The sequence below is a fragment of the Diorhabda carinulata genome, chromosome 6 (genome assembly GCF_026250575.1).
Source record: "Diorhabda carinulata isolate Delta chromosome 6, icDioCari1.1, whole genome shotgun sequence".
Lineage (NCBI taxonomy): Eukaryota > Metazoa > Arthropoda > Insecta > Coleoptera > Chrysomelidae > Diorhabda > Diorhabda carinulata.
The window spans coordinates 31,432,662-31,444,761 of NC_079465.1; the positions used below are offsets into that span (position 1 = coordinate 31,432,662).

A 12,100-nucleotide genomic window follows, 5' to 3' on the forward strand; every position below is an offset into this window, starting at 1 on the left:
TTTTTGTTACATTTTCTATAAATTTTCAATAATTTTCAAAAAAAAAAATTTCGCCATACTTTTATATAACTTCCGATAACTCCAAAACTATTGAAGTTAGAAATGTCAAAACTACAGCATTAGATAGAGAAAAGACGGATCTAATCATTTATCTTACTTTTATTTTTCCAATTACTTATTAGTAGAAATTATACAGGGTGAAAGTTGAAATTAAAATTTTTAATTAAAAAAATTTTTACTTTGTACGCCTATGGATTAAAAATAGACAAAAATCGAAAACAAAATTTTCATTTTATATATTAGTTCACATTATTATGATTTTTTTGTCACATTTTCTATAAATTTTCAATAATTTTCAAAAAAAAAATTCGACATACTTTTATATAACTTCCGATAACTCCAAAACTATTGAAGTTAGAAATGTCAAAACTACAGCATTAGATAGAGAAAAGACGGATCTAATCATTTATCTTACTTTTATTTTTCCAATTACTTATTAGTAGAAATTATACAGGGTGAAAGTTGAAATTAAAATTTTTAATTAAAAAAATTTTTACTTTGTACGCCTATGGATTAAAAATAGACAAAAATCGAAAACGAAATTTTCATTTCATATATTAGTTCACATTATTATGATTTTTTGTTACATTTTCTATAAATTTTCAATAATTTTCAAAAAAAAAAATTTCGCCATACTTTTATATAACTTCCGATAACTCCAAAACTATTGAAGTTAGAAATGTCAAAACTACAGCATTAGATAGAGAAAAGACGGATCTAATCATTTATCTTACTTTTATTTTTCCAATTACTTATTAGTAGAAATTATACAGGGTGAAAGTTGAAATTAAAATTTTTAATTAAAAAAATTTTTACTTTGTACGCCTATGGATTAAAAATAGACAAAAATCGAAAACAAAATTTTCATTTTATATATTAGTTCACATTATTATGATTTTTTTGTCACATTTTCTATAAATTTTCAATAATTTTCAAAAAAAAAATTCGACATACTTTTATATAACTTCCGATAACTCCAAAACTATTGAAGTTAGAAATGTCAAAACTACAGCATTAGATAGAGAAAAGACGGATCTAATCATTTATCTTACTTTTATTTTTCCAATTACTTATTAGTAGAAATTATACAGGGTGAAAGTTGAAATTAAAATTTTTAATTAAAAAAATTTTTACTTTGTACGCCTATGGATTAAAAATAGACAAAAATCGAAAACGAAATTTTCATTTCATATATTAGTTCACATTATTATGATTTTTTGTTACATTTTCTATAAATTTTCAATAATTTTCAAAAAAAAAAATTTCGCCATACTTTTATATAACTTCCGATAACTCCAAAACTATTGAAGTTAGAAATGTCAAAACTACAGCATTAGATAGAGAAAAGACGGATCTAATCATTTATCTTACTTTTATTTTTCCAATTACTTATTAGTAGAAATTATACAGGGTGAAAGTTGAAATTAAAATTTTTAATTAAAAAAATTTTTACTTTGTACGCCTATGGATTAAAAATAGACAAAAATCGAAAACAAAATTTTCATTTTATATATTAGTTCACATTATTATGATTTTTTTGTCACATTTTCTATAAATTTTCAATAATTTAAAAAAAAAAAATTCGACATACTTTTATATGACTTCCTATAACTCCAAAACTATTGAAGTTAGAAATGTCAAAACTACAGCATTAGATAGAGAAAAGATGGATCTAAATATTTATCTAAATTTTATTTTTCCAATTTCGTATTAGTAGAAATTATACAGGGTGAAAGTTGAAATTAAAATTTTTAATTAAAAAAATTTTTACTTTGTACGCCTATGGATTAAAAATAGACAAAAATCGAAAACGAAATTTTCATTTCATATATTAGTTCACATTATTATGATTTTTTGTTACATTTTCTATAAATTTTCAATAATTTTCAAAAAAAAAAATTTCGCCATACTTTTATATAACTTCCGATAACTCCAAAACTATTGAAGTTAGAAATGTCAAAACTACAGCATTAGATAGAGAAAAGACGGATCTAATCATTTATCTTACTTTTATTTTTCCAATTACTTATTAGTAGAAATTATACAGGGTGAAAGTTGAAATTAAAATTTTTAATTAAAAAAATTTTTACTTTGTACGCCTATGGATTAAAAATAGACAAAAATCGAAAACAAAATTTTCATTTTATATATTAGTTCACATTATTATGATTTTTTTGTCACATTTTCTATAAATTTTCAATAATTTTCAAAAAAAAAATTCGACATACTTTTATATAACTTCCGATAACTCCAAAACTATTGAAGTTAGAAATGTCAAAACTACAGCATTAGATAGAGAAAAGACGGATCTAATCATTTATCTTACTTTTATTTTTCCAATTACTTATTAGTAGAAATTATACAGGGTGAAAGTTGAAATTAAAATTTTTAATTAAAAAAATTTTTACTTTGTACGCCTATGGATTAAAAATAGACAAAAATCGAAAACAAAATTTTCATTTTATATATTAGTTCACATTATTATGATTTTTTTGTCACATTTTCTATAAATTTTCAATAATTTAAAAAAAAAAAATTCGACATACTTTTATATAACTTCCGATAACTCCAAAACTATTGAAGTTAGAAATGTCAAAACTACAGCATTAGATAGAGAAAAGACGGATCTAATCATTTATCTTACTTTTATTTTTCCAATTACTTATTAGTAGAAATTATACAGGGTGAAAGTTGAAATTAAAATTTTTAATTAAAAAAATTTTTACTTTGTACGCCTATGGATTAAAAATAGACAAAAATCGAAAACAAAATTTTCATTTTATATATTAGTTCACATTATTATGATTTTTTTGTCACATTTTCTATAAATTTTCAATAATTTTCAAAAAAAAAATTCGACATACTTTTATATAACTTCCGATAACTCCAAAACTATTGAAGTTAGAAATGTCAAAACTACAGCATTAGATAGAGAAAAGACGGATCTAATCATTTATCTTACTTTTATTTTTCCAATTACTTATTAGTAGAAATTATACAGGGTGAAAGTTGAAATTAAAATTTTTAATTAAAAAAATTTTTACTTTGTACGCCTATGGATTAAAAATATTAAAAATAGACAAAAATCGAAAACTAAATATTTATATTACGATAAAAAACTCAATCGGATCCATAATATAAAAATTAAACACTAATTTTGAGATTTGAAAATTTATTTATTTAATTCATATCTAATATAATTTTTTAATTAAATTAATCACGACAATCGTCCTTCGAAATGATTTCTAAACCTAAAAATAAATAAATAAATGATTCTATACCTTATTTTACAAAAAAAAAAACTCATACTCACCATAAATATTACATCATCATACCAATATTCGACATCCCCATACCGCCTCTCATACCATACATACCCATCCTGGAACCGCCCATACCCATCCCGGACATTCCCATTCCCATACCGCCACCCGCCATTCCCATGCCCATAGGACCCATATTCATCATTCCCATTGGTCGTATGGCCATCCCGATCAATTTCCGGGCATCCACGTGGCTAAAATAAAAAAGACAAAAAAGGACTAACAAAAATTTGATCATCGTGTTTTTTTTTTCTTTATTCTCGAGACTGTCTGATGTAGAATGGCGATTTTTCCGATACCACACCTTAAATTTATATCGGAATCGAAGTATTGTTGATTAGATGATTTCCGTTTAGGATATACGCCAAAAACTGTAGCAAATCAATTTGCAAATAAAGCAGCGTTGCCAAAGCGAAAAAAGTATGTTGTATTTGTATCGTTTTCCTTCATCCTTCGATATTTATTCAACTACTTCACGAAATTCGGTTTTAAACTACAAGAAACCGAAGAAAAGTTATTTAAATATTATCGTGCGAGATGCTGAACTCGCAGAATCAGAAAACATAGAAATTTTGAACGAAAACGATGGACTGAAAAGCGAGAATCGTCAAGATCCTTCATTTTTTGGAAAATCTTCGACCACCGCGACATTTTTTCAAGTCTGGTAACAGAAAATAAGCCGAGGACGATTATCCAGTGGATTTTCTCCAACGTTTCTGGATTCGTCGCCTAATTTGGTCTTCGAAGGTCGTACGGTCTCGTCTAAACGATGTTTTACCGTTTCTACAGCTTCTATATTGGGGCTGGGGTAAATGAAAATATAAAGGGGAAGTTTCGAAAGTATTTTTTGTTGTTGTTAGGTTATATCACTGCGTATATATTTAATTGTCGAATCGAAATGATTTCGTTGCCCCAATCGGTGGAACTAACAATTAAAACCATTCGACGTCTCCTTATTCAGTGGCGGTGAACCGGAAAAATGAAATGAAGAAAGTGACTTGTCAGATGATTAACCCTGTACGAAGGAAAATCCGTCGAAGCGTATCGTTACTTTACAAAATCGTCAACTATAAATATCTAATTAAGACAAATTACACAGTTAGTGTTTATTTTCGTTTTCTTAATACCAAACATGGACAAAGAGTTTGGTTTATTGTTGATTTTACCGATTGTTGTTTGCGTGCAAGTAACCAATCACCCGGTGTACAAATTTAGGTATAAACATTTGATTTATATAATTTTTTTTGTTTATTCGCGTTTTTTATTGGTATTTTTATTAGTGGTTCCCCCCAATTATTTCGAAAAATAATCGTCGTCTACTCAGACGGCCAAATCTTTCTTCACTCATGGAAAATGATCGTTGTCATGCTAGGAGATGAATTTTTGGTTTTTGGTGCCTTCTTTATTCAAAAATCAATTCAATTTTCTCCAGTTTTAAAAATCCCCAAACCATCACCGGCCGATTACTCTACTTTTTAGACCCGAAAACCTCAAACTTTGAGTCTGCATTAAACTTCCTCTCATTCTTCATGCCTCCAATTTTTACTTTCTACAGCCAGGAGGGCAGAGCATTATACAAGGCGTATTCTAAGAGTAGTTATTCGTCGACAACACCCATACAAAATTCACGAAATATAACTTTTTGAAAATATCAGGTTTTTTCGTAAAAAACAATTTTTTTTTCGAAACAGTCCCATATTTTTAGAAATATCTTTCAAAATATGCATCCCAGGTCAAAAATTAAGTCTAAGAAAAAGTTTGTAAATTCAATTAGCTTTAATTTGATACAAAATTGGTTTTCGTACATACAGGGGTTCTCTCAAAAATACCAGTTAACTAAAATGTGATAATATTCGTAAAATTGATGAAATTCTTGAAGTGTTTTCAATTTTTCTTCAATATCTCAATAAAAAAGGATTTGATCCTTATAGTCAATTCATACATTTTTAGAGAAAACTAAATTTACTATGAATTGAAATAAAAACGACTATCATACAGCAATTGGTTTCCGAAATACAACTTTTTGAAAATACCAGATTTTTTCGTAAAAAACAATTTTTTTTCCGGAACACTCCCATATTTTTAGAAATATCTTTCAAAATCCTATCCCAGGTCAAAAATTATCTCTACAAAAATGTTTGTAAATTCAATTAGCTTTAATTTGATATAAAATTGGTTTTTGTACATACAGGGGTTCTCTCAAAAATACCAGTTAACTAAAATGTGATAATATTCGAAAAATTGATGAAATTCTTGAAGTGTTTTCAGGTTTTCTTCAATATTTCAATAAAAAATGATCTGATCCTTATAATCAATTCATACATTTTTAAAGAAAACTAAATTTACTACGAATTGAAATAAAAACGACTATCATACAGCCATTGGTTCCCGAAATGCAACTTTTTGAAAATACCAGATTTTTTCGTAAAAAAACTATTTTTTTTTTCAAAATAGTCATTTATTTTTATTAATATCTACCAAAATATGCATCCCACGTCAAAAATTATCTCCACAAAAATGTTTGTAAATTCAATTAGCTTTAATTTGATACAAAATTGGTTTTCGTACATACAGGGGTTCTCTCAAAAATACCAGTTAACTAAAATGTGATAATATTCGAAAAATTGATGAAATTCTTGAAGTGTTTTCAATTTTTCTTCAATATCTCAATAAAAAAGGATTTGATCCTTATAGTCAATTTATACATTTTTAAAGAAAACTAAATTCACTACGAATTGAGATAAAAACGACTATCATACAGCAATTGGTTTCCGAAATACAACTTTTTGAAAATACCAGATTTTTTCGTAAAAAACAATTTTTTTTCCGGAACACTCCCATATTTTTAGAAATATCTTTCAAAATATACATCCCATGTCAAAAATTATCTCAACAATAATGTTTGTAAATTCAATTAGCTTTAATTTGATATAAAATTGGTTTTTGTACATACAGGGGTTCTCTCAAAAATACCAGTTAACTAAAATGTGATAATATTCGAAAAATTGATGAAATTCTTGAAGTGTTATCAATTTTTCTTCAATATCTCAATAAAAAAGGATTTGATCCTTATAGTCAATTTATACATTTTTAAAGAAAACTAAATTCACTACGAATTGAGATAAAAACGACTATCATACAGCAATTGGTTTCCGAAATACAACTTTTTGAAAATACCAGATTTTTTCGTAAAAAACAATTTTTTTTCCGGAACACTCCCATATTTTTAGAAATATCTTTCAAAATATACATCCCATGTCAAAAATTATCTCAACAATAATGTTTGTAAATTCAATTAGCTTTAATTTGATATAAAATTGGTTTTTGTACATACAGGGGTTCTCTCAAAAATACCAGTTAACTAAAATGTGATAATATTCGAAAAATTGATGAAATTCTTGAAGTGTTTTCAGTTTTTCTTCAATATATGAATAAAAAAAGGATATGATCCTTATAGTCAGTTCATACATTTTTAAAGAAAACTAAATTCGCGACGAATTGAGATAAAATCGACAATCATACAGCCATTGGTTTCCGAAATACAACTTTTTGAAAATACCAGATTTTTTCGTAAAAAAACTATTTTTTTTTTCAAAATAGTCATTTATTTTTATTAATATCTACCAAAATATGCATCCCACGTCAAAAATTATCTCCACAAAAATGTTTGTAAATTCAATTAGCTTTAATTTGAGACCAAATTAATTTTTGTACATACAGGGGTTCTCTCAAAAATACCAGTTGTATTGTACTCTTAATTTTTTTTCATTTTATGTTCGATATTTTAGTCAGTGAGGAATTTATCAATTAAAAAATATTCCGAAATCACGAAGCTCATTCGCTGCCTTTTTTTTTTTGAAATCTTCGGCTCATTTAAATACAGTAGATCTACTCAGTTACATCCCAAAGAGTTTCCATAAACCTACTCACATTTATATATCAAAACCAAATTTTTTTGAATCGAATTTTGTTATAAATCAGATACGAAACTGAAGATCTGATGAAAACCGCCGCTTCGAATTTACCGGTTAGAGGATATCACGTCGTGGAAGGTGGTTACTATCCACAAATCGGAGCAGCTGGTGGAGGTTTCGGTTTCGCGGGATCACCATTGGGTAACCAAGCATTCAGGTTTGTACTAAACTATCAGTTTCCGTATTAATTTATTATAATATCGGTTCCGTAGTGGTCAATTTCTAGGTCCTAATGTAGCGCTAGGTCAAGCCGTTCCTTTAGGAACAACCTTCGGAGGCCAGATTATCCCGCAGTACATCCACGGTGGTGCTGGTATGTTGGGAGGTTTATACGGAGGTCTGCAACATCATCCACACCATATCGGAGGCGAAGAAATCATTAAAGGCCAATTCAGTTCGGGGAAGAAGAACGCGAACGATGAAAAATTCGAAAAAAGCGAGGGTAGAAAAGGGGATGAACTGAATCATAATAAAGCCGGTTTCGCTAAAGGGGAGGTTCTAGTTAAAGATTTCAAAGGCGATTCGGGGCATTATAACAACGTAAACGGGGAGAAGAAAGTATACGAAGACGGTAAGGAATATCAGGGGGGGCAACATTACAATAAAGAAGGTAAAAGCGGGGAGGAGAAAACGGCGAAACAGGGACACAAAAAGGGACATAAAGTGAAGAGTTTTAAAAATTCGCATCACAAGGACGAAACCGGTAAAAGTGAAGAATATTACGACGAATCTCACGACGAAGGGGGTAACTACGTGTTTAATGGTCAATCGGGTAGTTTCGGAGAACAAGGAGCGTCAGGTTTTAAGGGTAATTACGATTAATCATCTGTTAGGGGTAGTTTTTTTTTATATATGTATCTAAATTTTTTTCAGGCGGTCATCATGATTCGAAATATAATCAAGCGGAAGCTAAAAAAGAAGGACAGTTCGAGAATAAGCATTCCGTTGAAAAAGTCGAGGGCGATCAAGGAAAATACGGGGAGAATAAATTCGCCGGAAATCAAGCTTTGTTTGGGTATAAAACGGGGGCGGACGAACAGAGTCTTTTAGGGCACGAGGAATCTAGTAAATTCGTCAAGTCTCATCCGTTGGTGGTGCCTTTTTACCAACCTTAGAAATTGGGAAAATGTTTTTTTTTTATTTATTTCTTGGATTTGAAAAAATAGCGACGGAAAGTTTTGATTGCCATTGTATCGATGTTTTGTGACAAAAAAAAACAAAACTACTTCTCTTTTTCTCTTTAATTTATTATTTAGTTGTTAAGTTTGTACTATTGTTGACGATATTAAGCTCCAATGAGGTATCAGTTATGTATTAATTGTTTTTTTTTATATATAATTAATAAAACTAATGATTTTCTATTTTTATTTGATAATTTTTTTCCTTTTCCCTACGTAAAATAGACCAGGAAACTAAATTTTCTATTAGTGCTGTTTTTAACCTTTCAGGATAATATTTACATAACTTTTTCTCGATTTTTATATCAAGAAATCAGCTGTCGATGTTCTACCCAAAAATGAGAACACCCCTCGTAAAATCTTGACATAATCGTTAATTCATTACAGAAAAATGTCAATTCGACCGATTGTCAATTTTTCGGGAATAAGAGGAAGCCCGTTAAGGCTATCGAGACGCCATGGCTACGACGTCGACGTTTGTATATACAGAGGTTCTTTCAAAACAAAATTTGTCATTTATTTTTATAAATATCTTTCAAAATATGCATCCCATGTCAAAAATTGTCTCCACAAAAATGTTTGTAAATTAAATTAGCTTTCGTTTGATATAAAATTGGTTTTCGTACATACAGGGGTTCTCTCAAAAATACCAGTTAACTAAAGTTTAATAATATTCGAAAAATTGATGAAATTCTTGAAGTGTTTTCAGTTTTTCTTCAATATCTCGATAAACAAGACTCTGATGCTTATAGTCAATTCATACATTTTTAAAGAAAACTAAATTTACTACGAATTGAAATAAAAACGACTATCATACAGCCATTGGTTTCCGAAATACAACTTTTTGAAAATACCAGATTTTTTCGTAAAAACCAAATTTTTTTTCGAAATAGTCCCATATTTTTATAAATATCTTTCAAAATATGCATCCCAGGTCAAAAATTATCTCTACAAAAATGTTTGTAAATTCAATTAGCTTTAATTTGATACAAAATTGGTTTTCGTACATACAGGGGTTCTCTCAAAAATACCAATTAACTAAAATGTGATAATATTCGAAAAATTGATGAAATTCTTGAAGTGTTTTCAGTTTTTCTTCAATATCTCAATAGAAAAAACTCTGATCCTTATAGTCAATTCATACATTTTTTAAGAAAACTAAATTCACTACGAATTGAGATAAAAACGACTATCATACAGCAATTGGTTTCCGAAATACAACTTTTTGAAAATACAAAATTTTTTCGTAAAAAACAAATTTTTTTTCGAGATAGTCATTTATTTTTATGAATATCTTTCAAAATATGCATCCCAGGTCAAAAATTAAGTCTAAGAAAAAGTTTGTAAATTCAATTAGCTTTAATTTGATACAAAATTGGTTTTCGTACATACAGGGGTTCTCTCAAAAATACCAATTAACTAAAATGTGATAATATTCGAAAAATTGATAAAATTCTTGAAGTGTTTTCAGTTTTTCTTCAATATCTCAATAAAAAAGGATCTGATGCTTATAGTCAATTCATACATTTTTAAAGAAAACTAAATTTACTACGAATTGAAATAAAAACGACTATCATACAGCCATTGGTTTCCGAAATACAACTTTTTGAAAATACCAGATTTTTTCGTAAAAACCAAATTTTTTTTCGAAATAGTCCCATATTTTTATAAATATCTTTCAAAATATGCATCCCAGGTCAAAAATTATCTCTACAAAAATGTTTGTAAATTCAATTAGCTTTAATTTGATACAAAATTGGTTTTCGTACATACAGGGGTTCTCTCAAAAATACCAATTAACTAAAATGTGATAATATTCGAAAAATTGATGAAATTCTTGAAGTGTTTTCAGTTTTTCTTCAATATCTCGATAAACAAGACTCTGATGCTTATAGTCAATTCATACATTTTTAAAGAAAACTAAATTTACTACGAATTGAAATAAAAACGACTATCATACAGCCATTGGTTCCCGAAATACAACTTTTTGAAAATACCAGATTTTTTCGTAAAAACCAAATTTTTTTTCGAAATAGTCCCATATTTTTATAAATATCTTTCAAAATATGCATCCCAGGTCAAAAATTATCTCTACAAAAATGTTTGTAAATTCAATTAGCTTTAATTTGATACAAAATTGGTTTTCGTACATACAGGGGTTCTCTCAAAAATACCAATTAACTAAAATGTGATAATATTCGAAAAATTGATAAAATTCTTGAAGTGTTTTCAGTTTTTCTTCAATATCTCAATAAAAAAGGATCTGATGCTTATAGTCAATTCATACATTTTTAAAGAAAACTAAATTTACTACGAATTGAAATAAAAACGACTATCATACAGCCATTGGTTCCCGAAATACAACTTTTTGAAAATACCAGATTTTTTCGTAAAAACCAAATTTTTTTTCGAAATAGTCCCATATTTTTATAAATATCTTTCAAAATATGCATCCCAGGTCAAAAATTATCTCTACAAAAATGTTTGTAAATTCAATTAGCTTTAATTTGATACAAAATTGGTTTTCGTACATACAGGGGTTCTCTCAAAAATACCAATTAACTAAAATGTGATAATATTCGAAAAATTGATAAAATTCTTGAAGTGTTTTCAGTTTTTCTTCAATATCTCAATAAAAAAGGATCTGATGCTTATAGTCAATTCATACATTTTTAAAGAAAACTAAATTTACTACGAATTGAAATAAAAACGACTATCATACAGCCATTGGTTCCCGAAATACAACTTTTTGAAAATACCAGATTTTTTCGTAAAAACCAAATTTTTTTTCGAAATAGTCCCATATTTTTATAAATATCTTTCAAAATATGCATCCCAGGTCAAAAATTATCTCTACAAAAATGTTTATAAATTAAATTAGCTTTCATTTGAGACAAAATTGGTTTTTGTACATACAGGGGTTCTCTCAAAAATACCAATTAACTAAAATGTGATAATATTCGAAAAATTGATGAAATTCTTGAAGTGTTTTCAGTTTTTCTTCAATATCTCGATAAACAAGACTCTGATGCTTATAGTCAATTCATACATTTTTAAAGAAAACTAAATTTACTACGAATTGAAATAAAAACGACTATCATACAGCCATTGGTTCCCGAAATACAACTTTTTGAAAATACCAGATTTTTTCGTAAAAACCAAATTTTTTTTCGAAATAGTCCCATATTTTTATAAATATCTTTCAAAATATGCATCCCAGGTCAAAAATTATCTCTACAAAAATGTTTATAAATTAAATTAGCTTTCATTTGAGACAAAATTGGTTTTTGTACATACAGGGGTTCTCTCAAAAATACCAGTTAACTAAAGTTTAATAATATTCGAAAAATTGATAAAATTCTTGAAGTGTTTTCAGTTTTTCTTCAATATCTCAATAAAAAAGACTCTGATCCTTATAGTCAATTCATACATTTTTAAAGAAAACTAAATTTACTACAAATTGAGATTAAAAACACGACTATCATACAGCCATTGGTTTCCGAAATACAACTTTTTGAAAATACCAAATTTTTTCGAAAAACAACAAATTTTTTTTCGAAATAGT

At 27.7% G+C, this 12,100-nt stretch overlaps 1 protein-coding gene and 1 long non-coding RNA gene across 3 annotated transcripts in view; one reads left to right on the forward strand and one right to left on the reverse strand.

Annotated features, from left to right (window-relative positions):
- Positions 1–8,724, forward strand: part of LOC130894879 (ribosome-binding protein 1-like) — a 31,983-nt gene extending 23,259 nt beyond the window's left edge. Inside the window, exons 1-4 of one of the 2 annotated variants that reach the window (XM_057801900.1) lie at positions 4,487–4,598; positions 7,365–7,514; positions 7,570–8,165; positions 8,231–8,724. In XM_057801900.1, coding sequence (XP_057657883.1) covers positions 4,516–4,598; positions 7,365–7,514; positions 7,570–8,165; positions 8,231–8,472 — 1,071 coding nt within the window. In that variant the 5' untranslated portion in view covers positions 4,487–4,515 and the 3' untranslated portion in view covers positions 8,473–8,724. Of the gene's footprint in view, positions 1–4,486; positions 4,599–7,364; positions 7,515–7,569; positions 8,166–8,230 lie in introns of those variants that run through there. The other variant, XM_057801901.1, reaches the window with a different exon arrangement.
- Positions 3,216–3,783, reverse strand: LOC130894884 (uncharacterized). Its single transcript, XR_009059403.1, has 2 exons — positions 3,374–3,783; positions 3,216–3,311 (listed from the first exon to the last, which is right to left on the reverse strand). It is a non-coding gene; the product is annotated as an uncharacterized LOC130894884 (long non-coding RNA).
- Positions 8,725–12,100: the final 3,376 nt, after the last annotated feature.